This window comes from Camelina sativa, chromosome 15, assembly GCF_000633955.1.
Source record: "Camelina sativa cultivar DH55 chromosome 15, Cs, whole genome shotgun sequence".
Lineage (NCBI taxonomy): Eukaryota > Viridiplantae > Streptophyta > Magnoliopsida > Brassicales > Brassicaceae > Camelina > Camelina sativa.
The window spans coordinates 6,365,240-6,381,510 of NC_025699.1; the positions used below are offsets into that span (position 1 = coordinate 6,365,240).

Sequence of the window (16,271 nt, forward strand, 5' to 3'; positions counted from 1 at the left end):
AGTGCATCTCCACTTTGATCCCACTTGGCTCATGACTTGGAAACACTTATTGACATGCTTAGGAGCCAAGGAAGTGAAGATCCTATCCACGTTCAGCCAATGACGTGGCCACCCTATCCCCTTCCCTTCTTTTCTTTTGAATTTCTTCTAGATCCCTCTATGACCGTTAGATTGGTCTTTGCTTTGCTTTATCTTTGCTTTTGCTTTTTGGCCATGTGTATGGTTTAGATCATGGCCACGTCCCTAGGGTTTTTAGAGTCTCCTTATGTAAGCCTCACTATATAAAGGCATCAACCCTCATTGTAAAAATCAGACTTGAAAGAAATAGAAATTTTCACAAAGAGAGATTCTTTGTTCTTGTCTCACCTCTCTCCTTAGCCTAAGTCCGGGACTTGGCACTTGAGAAACCCTAAGAGATTCACAAACCGGGTTTGTAATCTCTTAGTTGACCGTATCAAGAGGAGAGCCAACCCTCTTGTGTCGTCGCATCAAACCACCTCTATTCCATCGCCCATCTCTTTCGTCCCACCGTCCCGACCTCGAGTTCTCTTCCGCTAGCTCTCGAGTCTATCATCGATTCCACTTCGCCAGCCTCGAGTTCTTTACCATCAGCCCTCGAGACTTCCCAGTACCATCTCGCGTCGTTTCCACCTCCGTTTCCCACCGAGTCCTGCCATTAGCCGTATCCGCTCAGCCGCGTCCGTACGTTCTGAGAAGACTTCACGACCGTCTTCACAAACCGTTCGTTAGAACCTCCTCAACTCTCGTTTCTGTCGTTTGAATCCTCTCTGGATTCGAACCCTTGATGCTTGGCCGAGGAAAGTCCCGCCGATTCTGACTTGACCGAAGATACACTCCTCCATCGATCCATAGCCGCGTCCGCGGGTCACATCACCTAGGGTATAGAGACAGGATATCTAAAATATTTTATCCAGTTAAAACTGTCACCCTTGCCAACTTGGGTTTTGAGATGTGTTTGAATAACAAATTATTGGATCATTAATAATCTAATACAAGGGTTCATTAGAATATGTGTGTGTGTGTGTGTGACAGTGTGAGAGAGAGAGAAGAGTGCATGTTGAAAAGATAATGGTGCTCATTTGCAAAATAAAATGATTACTCCCGTGGGCTAAGGGGAACTCCATTTCTTTAAATATAACTTCAATGGAAAACAGTTAAACAAAACAGATGCATGGAAGAATAGATTACTGTTGCTTAAATATAGATATTAATTATATCAACCTCATAAACATACCGAGTTGAAATTAAGAAAAAGAAATAAACCAAACGTGATAGAAAATGTAACATAGGAGAAACGAGTTTTTGTAACACATGCATTATGAACGAACGCCCCTTCGAATCCACGAAACTTCACACTCGTGGAGCTCTTCATTAACCGGACCCATCTCTCATACCATTTTTACAATTAATTTCCTCTGTGATATATAGAATGAGGAAATATGATATAGAATGTAGAAATATAATGGATAAACTAATTTAAAAATATATATAATCCCATAACATCCTTTTTTTTTGGAACATTTGAAAAACTATTCTCTGTTTGCTCTATTTCACATATAGTGTATATGATTTCTTATAACGCATACCATAGGGGAAAAAAACAAAGAGAGAAATAACTACAAAAGAATTATATATGTACAATATATAAACAGAATTAAGTTGCAGTGATTCCACGCATGTGTGAGATATGATAAACAAAAGAAAGACAAAAAGATTCCGATCATATCATGATTGAGTTGGTGCATGCAATAGCAAAAGCAGATTCCATTTAAATCAAATTAGCTAGAGAGCACACACTATACAACTCTTTAAGAGTAACGTTTAGTATTAATATTTCCTCTAACAGCCCAATCAAAGAAGAAACTACACTTACCATTATACCATCCAATGTTGGTATCTGAATGGATGTCTATAAATCACTCCACTATCGTTTGATTTGACATGTCATGTTCACAAATCACATATACAACGTTTCGAACATATTATCGTCGATAAAGATATTAACAGTTTACTCATTACTGCATCGCATTTACGTGTCAACTTTTAACAGAATTAGATGATTTGTTGGGAGAAATTAATCTTTTTTGATTCAACAAACAGGCCTTCATTGAACAAAAGTGATAAGAAGTTAGGGGTCAATGGCTTTATAAATCTCTCAAACCGATCATGGAACCTTTTGACTTATTTAGGAAAAATTAAACAAAATTATTCTTCAATTAAATTTGCCAACTCTTCTTAATCTCCTACAAATTTATTATATGAGATATAGAATAGGGTCAAGAAGTGCCTACACTGCCCATCATTATCCCTCTTACATGCGGGTAGGTTATCTAAGTGATGAACCATAAACCTCTACTCTACGCTAGCCAGTCTTAGTCAAAATTATTTTTCTATTACAAAAATCTCTTCAATCATTTTCAGTACCATTTCACTAAATTCACAAACTCAACAAATTACAGAGTATCTAGAAAATCTCAAGCTAATCCTTGCTTGTGCGGTAGGTGTTATTAATATCGAGTGAAATCAACAGTGGTAACCACGTTTAATTAACTCAAGACCGGTCAAAATGAGACAAATTAGAGTATTAGCGCTCAAAATCATGGGAGTCCCAAGAGATTCGTAGAGAGTAATCATTTCTCAATAAGGTAGGAGCATGAATTGGGAGATAAGAAAAAAGAGCCACGGCCTATTAAATCAGAGGAGCAAGAAAAGTCCGTACAAATTACGCTCTAAGTATACTAGTTGGCCCCTTGATTTAAGACCCACCTCCTCCAAACTAAGTATTTAGTTCTCTAAATATGTCAACAAAACGATCAATTAGATTCTTTTGTTATGATGACATAGTGTGCTATGACACCTAAAAACAAAAGTAATCAAGGAGCTAATCAAAACCTATAGACTTAGCTTCAACAAGTTTTCTGATTAAGAATATTTGTTTTATATTATTCTAAAGGCTAGAGGAAAGTTAGGTCAAGCTCAACAACTAATGATTCTCTATCAAGAATTTAATAAGGAATATGAAGAGAAATGGAGAGACAACTCAAAAGAAGAAAATTCAACAGCTAAACAAAACTCTCAACTCTCTTTACTACTTAATGAACATCGACAATGTGGAAACACTATCAACAAGCAACAATGTTTTGGGTGACAGGGTTTCACACTTAAACACCATCACATGCATTGTAGGGTTCTTGGAATTGACAAAAACTATAGTAGCAGTAAAGTTTAAGAAGCACGGATAGAACTTTTACCTTGACACTTTGACTCCATGGGAGGACAACAACATACCTGCAGCTGTAAATGATGAGGGGATATGGAAGCAGATAAAATATTTATTGATAACTATTGAGAGCTGGGAACCTTTTATGCATTGAATAAAAAGATTAATTAAAACAGAGTTTGGGCGTTTCATAAGGAGAATCAAAATATTTGCTTTTGGCTATTATAACCCATTAGACAAGTAGACAAAGGTTAGATTTTGTTCAGAAGCTTGCTGGCCAGTTCGGATGACCAATTTGTGATTGCTGATAAGTACCAACTTGAGACGGAGGAGAGGGCACGACCCCAGCTCCAACATTACCACCAAGCCCAGGTCCCATGTGGTGCGGATTCGCCATCGTACCAGGCTGTGGCGGGTGAAAGAGACCCTGGAACTGCATGTGAGGTGATTGTGCTGCTGCTGCAGCGGCGTTGTAGGATGGATGTGCTGTATGGGATGATAAGTAAGCGCCATGAGGCGTTTGTCCAGCGACGTTGTAATATTGAGGAGACTGAAGGCTTGAAAGATCTCTGGGATTTGGCATCCAAATCTCAGAAGTCTCAGCCTGTTGTGTCAGATAAGGAAACACTCATCAGAATGAAACATAACTGACAACATGAAGTTCGGAGACTAACATACTTAATTACTTATCATTACCTGAGGATTTGGATTGTAGATATTTCCATCTTTGTATTTCATGCGAGATGAATCTTCAAGTCCAGTAGCGTTTCCAACTACATTGGGAGGATTAATTGGATACCCATTAGGATTGTTGTACGTCCCAAACCCCGTATGCCCACCTGTTGGAACTGGTTTGAATTGCTGATTGATCCCATACTTGACACCATTCGAACCGAGATGAGAACCGCCTCCAGGCATCAGTACATAGCCATTACCATTTGAAGGGTGTGCATATGCTGCTGGGTTACCTGAGTAGCCTGGCATGGGCATCTGGTGGGGAACATAGACTGGGGAGAGGAACTGACGATAAGGCATGAGATTGGGATAATGTGAAACATGAACCTGTGGATACATCTGTTGCATTGATGCTTGTTGTTGTTGTTGCTGCAACATGGGAATAGTAGATGGAGGGGCATTATTTACCATGTGAGAACCTAATGCCTGCTGCATTATTAAAACAACACCTGATTAATTTTTCCTGGTTTATGAAATAAAAAGATAACTATGACACATGCACAGACCAGCTGCTCAAAGAGGAACTAACTAGACTCTTACGCATCAACTCATGCAGCCAAACCAGTAAAAACTAAAAAAACATAAATTACCTCCTGTGGAGATGGTAATCCTTGACCTCGTATGGTTTCATCCATTACAGGACTAAAATAAGGAAATTCATAGCTCCCATGATTATCATATGCCTGCTGCAAAGGACAAGCATGTCATTCTTTACTAAAATTAATCTTTCCATGAATTTTTAAGAGTTAAAATTGCAAGAATCCTTACTGAGAATTTTTGCAACTCCGGAGGATCTTGCTGCTGTTCAAACTCTAAAGGAGTATAGGGTGGACCATTCCTATTGAGTGATTGGACTCCCGAGTACTCATCCAAATTGTCAGATCTATTAGTTTCTTTCTGGTCGGGCAACTGTGGCTCAGATACAGCCGAGACGGGTGACTCAGATGCAGAAATTCTGACATGATCATCAAGAATACTAATAGGCTGAACGCCCAGACCATCTGTTGAAGCCTCAGGACAAGTAGCTGGCAAACTGTCAACAATATCACCAATTAATTGAAAGAACAATGCAAATGATCTCAAACTAGAACCAATATGTTCAAAAACAAACAATACCACCAACTGTCAAAACTTACCTCTGATCAGATTCTCTAAGTTCTTCTGAAGAGCATGATTCTTGAAAAGCAGATGCTGAATTTGTTGACGAATTGAACTCTTGAACAAAGCTACCAAAAGTCAGGTGACAGCGGTCAGTCTCCGGGACGCGAATATGATCTGCGATGATGACATTCTGACTTTCACTGATATGAACATGCGAAAGCGTATCTTGCAACTTCACGGCTTCTGATTCGACGTTTATGGAATTATCAGCAGGACGGCGAGCTTGAGACTTTGTAGGCGTTCCAATTACTCCAGGGTTGTGTCCAACAGGTTTCTGATTTGATTTAGGTTTCCACTCCTTGTTCTGTGAGACTCCTGCATTTACGTACAGGTTGATCAAGAGTATCAGAAGTCATGAAAAGAAATGGCTACCACCAGGACTTCCCAATAGATTGAAAGAAAGGATTATATTAACAAAGACAGAAGCTATGTACAGAGAAAGAGCCGCCTAGCAGAAATCAAATAAAGCACAACATCCATTTGATTAATAAATAATTGGCGTAGAAGTGTTACCCTTTGTATGGCCACCAACTTGTTGTGTTCTAGCATATTGACTTCCTCTATTCCCACGCTGTCTGTTCAAAAATGACCTATTCTTTTCAACACCGCTGGACATAATAGGCTCTCGTGCAGTAGTTTGATTGTGATCAATCTTTAAAGTTGGGGAAGATGGTCGATATGCATTTGGAGGCCCATTCTTTCTCATAGAGGACCCTGTAAAAGATCGGACAGATGGATCTTTACCAACATTTTCAGAAGGTTTTCCACCTAAACCTACACCTCTTACTTCCCGTCTAATAGCTCCCACGGGTGATGATCTAGAAACAGGGGATGGTACATGAACTGGATCTGTGGAAGACGCATATACACCAAGAACTGAATTGGTTGATTGCAAAGTAACTCCACGGACTGTCTGCTTTCCATCAGAGATTTCTTTATTGGTAGAAGAAGGAGCAATTTCACCCTGCCTGAGCCTGACATCACCAGTAAAATCTTGAGCCTCAGAAAAGTCACGGTCTCCCAAACCACCTGTTGAGCTGGCAAACAATGAAAATAAAGCGAAAATTCTTATTTTTCACATTTGAATTCAGCTTAATTTGCTCAAAATTATAAGATATCTAGTCCTCGTTACGCTTTCTGTTTCCCAAAAAGTAACCATATTTGAGGAATATTTCAGAGGAACACCTACCAAGATAACCTACACACTCCTACTTTCGTCTACCAAACCACAAATAGCACAAAACAAATGTACGTCTCTTATCGTCTTAGAGTCCTACTTTACTAACTTTTTGGAAAAGTGCAGCTAAAGCAAATTAACTCCCTTATAATAATAACATCAAAAACAGATCATTCAGAGTAAACAACGTATCATGCTATTTCATATGTATAAAAGCAAAAAAGGCAAGTAAGCGACTTCGGATAGAAAGCTCGAATAAGAACAACAGGATATATTACAATTGATCACACGTACCCCTTTTTGGTCACAGTGGCCACCACTTTGTTAATATTTGATTCAGAAGACAGGGCAGAAGAATGCTTCACCTCTCCATCAACATTTGGATTAGACCTGTTGTCCCTAACAACACGAAACTCTCTGTTGGATCCTGCACTACCATGAAACGAACAAATTATAAACATACACAACAACATTTCTAGGTGAAATACAATCAATACATCACAAAAAACTTCAACACCTCACGCCAATCACAAAGCTTCAAAAATAGTAAAGCATTCATTACACACCAATTTCTTCTATTTTTCCTTGACCTTTATATGTTTTTTCTGGATTCAACCGAGTGCATTTTATGCCCCCGTTATAGGATTACGTTTAAGAACCATTTTAAAAATCAACTTAAACCAAGGTTAAAGATTTTTGGTATAAGCATGGAAAAGAAACTGGGAAGTATATTATCATAAAATTGATTTACCAGTAGCAGGATTCCTAGGAAATGCATTTCGTTGAACAGCATTCCTGGGGAAGAAATTTCTATTGTAGCCTCCTCTCCGAACATTATATTCAGGCTGTGTACGAACTTTCACTTCACTGGTAACATTTTCAAGAGGTTTCTTTATATTGGCCGGCTCAACAGGTACTGTATCCTGAAGTCAAAGAACACGCCCCAAAAAATATCAGACTTATACAAGACAGAGGTTGCAACCTAAAAGAAGTATCCTAATGATCTCCAGGCGTTCAGCGAACTATTTGAATGGCTAGAAAAGTTGAAAAGGTTTTCGACAACCAATTCAACTAAAGGGCACACGTAGACACCGGATGAGATATAATAGTAACACAATCACTACCAACAAGATGGAAAATCTAGTCACATTCTTCAACTGCAGCTTCGGATTGAAACTAAAAACTATAATAACATGGTGGTGATGGCAATTGGCATTGGCACAAAGGTTCAAAAGAGAAGATTAAGAAGAAACCAAACAAATATTTGCGAGTTGCGACTTCACCTCTTTCTTCCTGTCTCTTTTTCTCTTCACCTCGTGGAATGGATCTGATCAAAAGAAAAGCTTTAGTGCACCAAAACACAGATAAAAGACACCATTTGCAAACAACAAAATACGAAAGAACAGAATAACATTAAAATGAAATCCAAGTGAAGACCAATACTATATCAGATATACAATAATTTTACGAATCCTGGAGAGAATTGACAAATATCGAAATGAAAACAGGAACCTAACAGTTATCAGTCAATCGAAATGATCACCACAACCCCCAATAAAAACAAAACCAAAACCGGAACTTAGCATAAGCTATCTACAGGATTCTACAAACGCATCATACCCCCTTGTGATCATGATAAATGAGGAAGAGAAGAACAAATAGTAAAAACCCTAAATTTGAAGAGAGTGAGAGAGAAATAGATGGGAAAAGAGAGAGAGAAACCTTGATAAATCAGCTTCTGCACAGCCTCGTCAGCGTCCATGTTTGCTTCTTTAAGGGCAGTGTAAATATCGGCATCGGAGTGATTACCCACAATTTCCTTAATCGATTGAATCATCTTTTTGGCTCCATCATCGAGTCCTACCCCACGATTACCGCTAGTTCTGGACCCAGTCACCATTACGGATCAAAGCCGTATAATCGCAACAAACAGAGAAAATTTAAAAGGATCGAGTTTGAGAGAGTTATCTAGCGAAACGAAGTGCGATCCGCGTAGGCCAGGTAAGAGAGATGCCAAATGATTTGACTCTTAAACCCTAAAAATCGGATATAGAGAGCACTAGGGTTTCGCAGTACACAGAGAAGAGAAGAGAAAAAAAAAAAAAAACAAAAATTAAGATTTGGGGAAAATAAATAGAGAGAGAGAGAGAGAGAGGCTTTGGTTTATTCTCTTCACGCGTTAAAAAAAAAAAAAAAATAGTTCCAAAATCACTACTAATTGGATAAACCAAAAATAACCATTTTACTCTTTAGATAAAGTGAGAAATGGAAATTTCAAAAGAGATTAGTACAAGTTCAATATAGCTGCAATTTTCATATTTTCATTACTATTTAATTGATACATTTAAAGGTACATACTACTACATATCATAATCATTGTCAATAATAAATGAATTATTTATTAGAGACAAGTACATTTTTTTTTCTTATAAAGTGCAAAGTATATTAATATTGTCTTTAACAAAAAAAAAAAATGGGAAGGTGGCCAGTGAAATAGAGTATAGTATAAATTTCTTAGAATTGGACTTTTCTATACATTAATTACCCTTTTAAAACCAAGAAAAATATCCACTGAAAGAGTAAAAACTAATACTCCTCTTTATAGAGAAGATGTAAATGAAAAAAGAATAAGAAAGAGAACTACTAACAACCACCAACTAAATTGGTGGGTACATGCATTATCTGAAACCGAAGTTACTTCCATTAATCTGTTGCTTTAATCCGAGTAGTAAAAACATAGTATTAAAAAAGAAGTGTTTTGTTTTCCTCCTGTGTCCAGATCCCTCTCTAGATATCATCATCATCATAAGTATTGTTGTTGTATCCGAGCTCTGTTCTGCTCCCACCACAATCTTGCATTCGTTTCCCCAAACTTCTCTCGGCTACAAACCAACCACAAGGAAAATGATGTTTAAGTGCTTCTTGCTTTTTTAAAAGGGTTTTTCGTAGGAACAGAGAAAAAAGTCATGTCTTTTTTACCTGAAGCGAACCCGTCTAAGCTCCCGAGTTCCATCCGGTAAAGCTCTGATTGTGATGTAAACACCGGCTTCGTCCTGTTCAACCCATTCGGTTTCAATTTCACTTGCATTACTTAAAGAGAGCTCCTCCCCTGAATGATCTGCTTCTTCTTCTTCTTCTTCCCCTTCCCTTGATGAGCTACTTCTTGCAGACTCATCAACCGATGATGTTTCGGTTTTAGTCCCACTTATGCTAGAGAGTTTTGGCGTTGTAGCAAGACCAGATGAATCATGGTCTCGACTTCGTGTTTGGGGTGTTGGTTGGTGAGTGAGTGAGCCAGAAGAAGCGTATCCTTTTCCTCGAGAGCTTTCTTTGTTCAGCGGTGGAGTTGCTGGATCATTCTTGCTAGACGGAACTCGTGAGCTCTGGTGTACAAAACTAGAACTAGTTAGACCTCAAAGAATCAAAATACAGGTTTTTTGATGACTGGATTCATGTGTTTCATAAGTGAAGCCAGAGCATATACCTCATCTTCGGATCTGGGAGGAGTTGGAAGTGGGACACTTTGCTGATTGAACTGCTGCACATTGTATAACTCCATTACCTTGTCGAAATTCTCTGCCCACCACTTTTGAGCTTGCCATTTATCGAACATTTCACGGCTGCAAGCAATACAAATTTTGAAGAAACCAACAAATTAGAAGCTGCCTTTAAGCATATACAATACAGAACACCATGACAATAGCAACCAAGTTAACAGTGTCATGTTCAACAGAAAACTCAAGAATCTGCAGTAATTGTCAATTCAATCCTTGAGAGCCAAAAAGTTTCTCTTTAATGAGGCCATGAAGAAAGTTAATTAGATCTTCCTGGTCTCATTAGATTTCCCCAAATACAAAAAGAACTAACTAAAAGTTCACCAAACACTTCCCCACACAATTGTTCTTGGGGAATCCATTTAAGTTCTACATTGGATTCAACTACCAAAATATAACCCACATCTCAAAAACCTTTCTTGGCAAAAAGATGTACAAGTTCTCATAATTCCAGCAAATGTTTGGGGACCACTTCAATTGAATCAAGAAGCAACAGTTTCCAACACAGAAATCTCACATAATAATATCCTAAATATCAATTGTACTGTACTTCTCATAGCTGGTCTCCAATACACACACATCTCTATTTCCAAAATCAAAACTCAACAGATTTCAAAACACTATGGAATAGTTCATATCAGTTGAGTATATCATCTGCAATGCCCCCGATTTAAAAACACAATGTACTATCTTGATTCAGTTCAAGATCCCAACTTTCTTTTTGTGTAAAAAAAATGCTACAAAACAGTTAAAAGTTACCTGAACCGAATCCGCTTCATATCATTCCCTCCTTCAGGCAATGATACAAATGTGATGAGGACACCAGGCTCAACTTGAGCAACCCATTCCTTAAGCTCATCTTCTTCCTCCATGAACACTGTGGACTCTGTCCTACCACTCATGGATTCAGGTGTTGCTTCTCCACTCACAAACCCTTTCAACCTTGACTCCATTTCCTTCCCCAAAATTTTCGGTGTTGAGCTTCCACTCCCTGCTCTCTTATACGCATAACGAAACCTCCCAGAATTCGAAGCAGCATCCGAATCAGCGTAGTTTCCGTTCTTATTCTGGTTTGACGACCCTGAACACGGTTTGCAGCTTTTATAAGCACCTGATGCTTTTACTGCCATGTCTTTTATCTGAAGATTCACATGGTTTTGACAATATTAAGTACACAGAAAAGAAAGACATTTTGAAAGTCACGGACTTAAATTTGGGATTCTAGAGGTAAAGGAAACTATTCCTAATTCGTTGAAAAGATCAGAAATTTAAACAGTAGGCACAAAAATTGACTTGTTGATATGTTCTTAGCTTCCAAACAGAAACCAACAAGAACAAAATAAATGGTCCTGTCTAGGAGTTTCTTTTCATTTATCTCATTTTGTGTGTGTGATTCTCGTGAAAGTGACACACAGAGGAAAGAATGTTATCTACCTGTGACGTCAGGAACTTAATAGGTTGCTTAGACCTGACTCTGTCTTCTTCTTCTTCATCATCTTCCTCTTGTTTCTTAGATCCACCATTGTTTAGCTGCTTCGAACAAGCTATGCATGTCAGCATCTCTCTCTCTCACCCTCCACAAAGTTTCAAATTACAACCTGAGAGAAATAAGGAGAATGAAACACGATCAAATCTAAAGATAAAAAAAAAAAAAGAACCCTTTTTAAGACATAAGACTTGTAATGATTTGTTACCTTTATGCGATACAGTAGTAAACGCACTTGGCTTCTACCTACAAAAGGCTAAATTTGATTGCTTTCCTTCTCACAGAGATTCTCAGAAATAAAACTCGACCATTGAAGTAGAGGTCAGTTCAAATGACGGCAAGAGAAGGAAGAGACCGTAACAGCAGCGGGAAATTAGGGTAACAGGATCTGCAGATCAGACCTAGAAAACGATTTCGCATTAAAAACTCTTCCTTTTTGTAAAAAAAATTAAAAATAAAACTCTCTCTGGTGGGTCTGCTGTTCCTTGCAGGTTGAAGCTCTTAACAGAGAGATTGAGTGAGAGACACTCTTAAATCTTCACACTTTATGATATCCAAAGCCGAATGCAGAAGCAAAATGCAATAAAGCTACGATTTTTAAAGAGAGAGAGAGAGAGTGAGAGAGAGAAAAATAAAAAAGAGAGTTTGAGAGAGAGAGAGGAACTTTGATATTTGGGCTTTGAGTTGAGATCGTCGGACACTGTGAAAGTTTGCGCACAAGTGTTGTATTGTGTTCCTTCCTATATAAAAGCTCTCTATACTCTTTCTTCTTCTTCTTTTCTTTTTATTTGTTCTTCAGAAACAATACTATTGGCTAATTTTCAGATTCGTCTTTAACTTTCGTATTTATGGATTATTATGACCAAGGAAGAAAACAAAAAAACGTAACACACAGTTTCTACTAACCAACAGAATAGAGTTCTACAGCTTTATTGCAACTTTTATGTGTTAGTTAGATTTTGTCAAGTTTTGATTTATGGTTTAGTTCTCTCTACCCATATATGTCTTACTACTACTTACACCAAAGATTGTGATCAGTAAGGAATAGTATAATAATTTTACTCTTTAACTGGACCAAGAAATTTTCAAATGTTAATATATTCTCTTCTTTATTTCCTCTCTTGGTTTTTGTTTTCTTTACTTTTTTTTCCTTTTCTTGTTATTTTCTTTCCTTTTTTATAAATAAAGGACGATATTTAAGCTAAGTTGTGACCACATATTGACACGTGCATTGTTAAATGTTTTTTGGGCTGTCTAATTTTGCACCCAATTAAAGAAAAAGAAAAAGGTAACCAATAATCCATTTTTGTTATCTGTCAATTTTCTCAACTACAAATTTTTCCATAGTTTAAGACAGTGACTCTGGGAAATGTGATACAATGTTACAAGTTTTTTTTTGCTTTTGTTTTGTTTTGGTTACTAGTTTAGCAAGTTACTCCTAATTTATTCATAATTCATTCAACATTAGTTGGCATTCAATACAAAACCAAAAAATGGAATATTTACGAGTGTAGTGTATATGTATACATTGTCAGATTTGGTCACAGGAGCGCCGTGAAGCAACGGGCGAGAATTAACTACACTGTGGATTTTGTATTCACCATTTTTTTTTTAAATCGAATTTATTTAATATGACATTTTTGTTTTTCTTTTTATTTGCCACTTTCTCTATTTCGTTTCACTAATACAGCTGAAACACTATTCTATTAATAGAACCCAAAAAAAGAAAAGATTTTACAGCAATGAATGATCAGATTGAGTGCTGCAAAAATATCAATTATTTAATTTTTTACCTTGCCACGTGAATGACTACTGTGTTTTTTTCTTGGTTTTTTGTTTGATACTTGTATACTATATAGTTTGTGGGTTTTGTTGTTTCTCTTTCGTTTTTAATGTTCATATAACTACGACCTATCCTTTACAACTTACAAGTAATACCTCACAAAGTGCGTCATTTAAAACAATGGTATAACATTGTATTCATACTCCTCTAAGTCCAACTAATCCATGTTTAATCAGCTTACCTATAATTCACGTGAATATCATCCGTTAATTATTCTTTTTAAGATGTTTTTTGATTACTTAATTTTATCAGTTGCGATCACTAGTATTTATGCCTAGCTTTATGATGACAAATAGTATATTGCATTGCACCTTCGAAACTGAAAAAAGGTATAAAGTGACTTATCTAAAAAAAAAAAACAAGTGTGATGATGAGACATGCAATGAAGCATGTAAAATTTTAGATTCAAGCTTATAATTAAATAATCATTTAAACTTTATAGAGTTGTTTTTCCAACTAAGCCTACTATTAGTGCTTTTTTTCCTCCTCAACCTTTCTGTCTCTCCTTCAAAGGCTTAAGCACTTCGATTTAAAAACCATTTTGAAAGCCAAGTTAATAACACTATCCCCATCATTAAGCAAACCATGCACTTTTTAAAGTTCATTTCAAATTTTGAAGTATCCTTTTGCTTCAGGTTATAATTATATGCTTCCCTTTTAAAAAACTCTTTATTCTTGCTGATTTTGTAGGCTTGATCATCCTTTATGTTTTATTCGTGTTAAAAGATCGAGAATGATTCCTTCTTTCTTTTCTTTTTTTTGAGTAAAAGTTTTGTGTACTGTATACATAGTTACATACGATTTAAAATATGATCTGATGAAGTTTTGAAAGTTAGACGTTCTTAATGGCTAAGGTAAGTGACACAAGTTGTCATTCTGAACCAAACTCAGTTGATAGCCCAAGTTAAGCCCATTAAGGCCCAATAACAGTTATCAAGTTTACTATACACTTCCCTGTAGGTGATTTGTTACTCGACACAACGATCTGTTTCGTGTATCTTGCACAAAATCTTAAGTGTTAAGCTCAGCTCCGGATCATTCTCTCCGATTAATCTTTCGCTCTTTTGATTTCATGGTGAATCCGTTCGCCTTCACTCTCTCCGCGTAACCCCTAGCTGTATCTGAAACCCTAACTCGTTGTTGCGTTTGAATACTATCGAGCTCGTAGTCCGTCCCCTTTTCGGAGCATTCTTTGATTGGTGTGCTGAAGCGGTTTAGTTTCTGATCGGGTTAGCTTTTTTTGAGGTAAAGATCATCTTCGTTGGTTCTTAATATCTGGATTTTTAGTTTATTGTTCATTGCTTCTTTGTTCTTTCGCGTTATCGAGGCAGATTTTGGGGAATTTGGTGATTTAGGTTGCTGATTTAGGGTTTGATTAACTGGTATACGTAGTTCAAACTCGGAATACGTTGGAGATCTCGTTTCTTGATTGCATCTTTGATTCACTCTAATGCCTTCCTTTTTTCCGATTCTGGTTGTGCTGAAACTGTATGATTTTGTTTCCATTTCTTGATTGCAGATGATTGTTTCTGAAACTCTTTTTGTTGTTAATATTTCCGTGCGGATTCACATGAACTTAATTCTTCTGACTCATTGCCCTTTGAGACGTAACTATCAGACTAACTATATTTTTCCCCTTGTTAGTTTGAACAGTCTGAGGCTGCAATGAGTATTCAACCTATTCAGTCGGAAACTTCATCAAATGGGGAGCAAGGTTAGCTGTTCATATTTTGTGATTTATCTGCAACGTCACCTTCTGAGTACTCATTTGCTTGTTAATATATATTCAGCATTCAATGGGGAAGCTGGAAGCTTAAAGAGGAATTCACAAGATCGATTAGTGTACCTCACGACATGTGAGATCGGGCATCCTGTGGAAGTGCATCTAAAAAATGGATCGATGTATAGTGGTATATTTCATGCTGCTGATGTAGAGAAGGATTATGGTGAGGCTCTGAATCATTATTTTTTTTTTTCCTGTAAAGCATGAAAGACACACACAACCTTTTTCTTGCAACTTAGAAATTGCTTGAAACTTCCAGGAATCATTCTAAAGATGGCATCCTTGATTAAAGAAGGTACTTTACGAGGCCATAAATCCCGTTCCGAGTTTGTCAGAAAGCCGCCGTCCAAGACATTCATTATTCCTGCAGATGAACTTGTGCAAGTTGTAGCTAAGGTGTGCTTGCTTTTGTAAACTAAGGGGAATTATTTATTGTTTAAGTTTATGTCAATGTGTTACATGGCAGGGAGACTACTTGGAGTTTTGACATTGTCATTACCTTTTATCATTGATTTTGGTGTTAGGATCTATCTGTATCCTGGAATGGCATGTCAAATGCAGTTCAGAGTGAGAAGCCGGGGGAGCTGTTGACAGACTCTTCTATATCACAGTCTTATCATGTTGATAGGGAAAGACAGCTGAAACCCTGGGTACCTGATGAGAGTGTTCCACAGCGTGCAGATTTGGAGAATGTGTTTGATAGCCCTTGGAATAGGTATACACACACACATTCATATATATATTTAAAAATCTTGTCAAACTTAAGTATGCTAATTTGTCAGCTAGATTTTCAGAGCATGGTTCCTTAGCTGAACATTTAGTTGAGAGATAGTGAGAATGAATAGATTATTCTTGTGCTTGCATTTTAGACTATGATTATGATATTCCTATTGGAAAGAAATTCTCTTTCCATGTGTAGAGCTAGAATTCTATTATTTAGTGAAAGCCTATATATGTATTGGTGAGGAAGAGCCAGTGGTGAATTTCCTTAGAGTAGGAAGAATAATGTTTGAGTAAACTTTTCTGTGTGGTTACCTGGCTTTTTTTTACTGGTAATATGCTCAGATGATTCGTTTCTGCTTGTAGGAAATGGAATCAGTTTGAGGCGAATGAGTCACTGTTTGGAGTAAAAAGCACTTTCGACGAAGAACTCTATACCACAAAACTTGAGAGAGGGGCTCAGAGTAAAGAGTTGGAAGAGCAAGCCCGGAGGATTGCGAACGAGATTGAGGGTGAGACTACCCGAGATCTTCATGTAGCAGAGGTAATCAGGGGGTTTTATTTGCACCTT

At 37.3% G+C, this 16,271-nt stretch overlaps 3 protein-coding genes across 5 annotated transcripts in view; 1 reads left to right on the forward strand and 2 right to left on the reverse strand.

Annotated features, from left to right (window-relative positions):
• Positions 3,372–8,439, reverse strand: LOC104745669. Of its 3 annotated transcripts, none has more exons than XM_010466975.2 (10): positions 8,037–8,439; positions 7,598–7,641; positions 7,066–7,237; positions 6,609–6,741; positions 5,651–6,174; positions 5,113–5,452; positions 4,745–5,009; positions 4,567–4,659; positions 3,938–4,405; positions 3,372–3,845 (listed from the first exon to the last, which is right to left on the reverse strand). In XM_010466975.2, exons 1-10 carry the CDS (start codon positions 8,212–8,214, stop codon positions 3,504–3,506), a joined length of 2,559 nt encoding a protein of 852 aa, XP_010465277.1. In that variant the 5' UTR covers positions 8,215–8,439; the 3' UTR covers positions 3,372–3,503. The 3 variants fall into 3 exon arrangements, with proteins under 3 accessions (XP_010465277.1, XP_010465278.1, XP_010465276.1); XM_010466976.2 differs by having other exon boundaries at positions 3,938–4,402; positions 4,567–4,662; XM_010466974.2 differs by having other exon boundaries at positions 4,567–4,662.
• On the reverse strand, positions 8,835–12,145 carry LOC104745670 (protein Brevis radix-like 2). The gene is made up of 6 exons (XM_010466977.2): positions 11,563–12,145; positions 11,303–11,466; positions 10,628–11,007; positions 9,799–9,934; positions 9,294–9,697; positions 8,835–9,196 (listed from the first exon to the last, which is right to left on the reverse strand). Exons 2-6 carry the CDS (start codon positions 11,426–11,428, stop codon positions 9,118–9,120), a joined length of 1,125 nt encoding a protein of 374 aa, XP_010465279.1. The 5' UTR covers positions 11,429–11,466; positions 11,563–12,145; the 3' UTR covers positions 8,835–9,117.
• LOC104745671 (polyadenylate-binding protein-interacting protein 4-like) overlaps positions 14,170–16,271 on the forward strand; it is a gene marked incomplete in the record, with an annotated part of 6,255 nt that continues 4,153 nt past the window's right edge. Inside the window, 6 exon segments of the mRNA XM_019237033.1 lie at positions 14,170–14,442; positions 14,842–14,911; positions 14,988–15,143; positions 15,240–15,376; positions 15,505–15,695; positions 16,067–16,244. Of these exon segments, the coding sequence (XP_019092578.1) occupies positions 14,863–14,911; positions 14,988–15,143; positions 15,240–15,376; positions 15,505–15,695; positions 16,067–16,244 (711 nt within the window).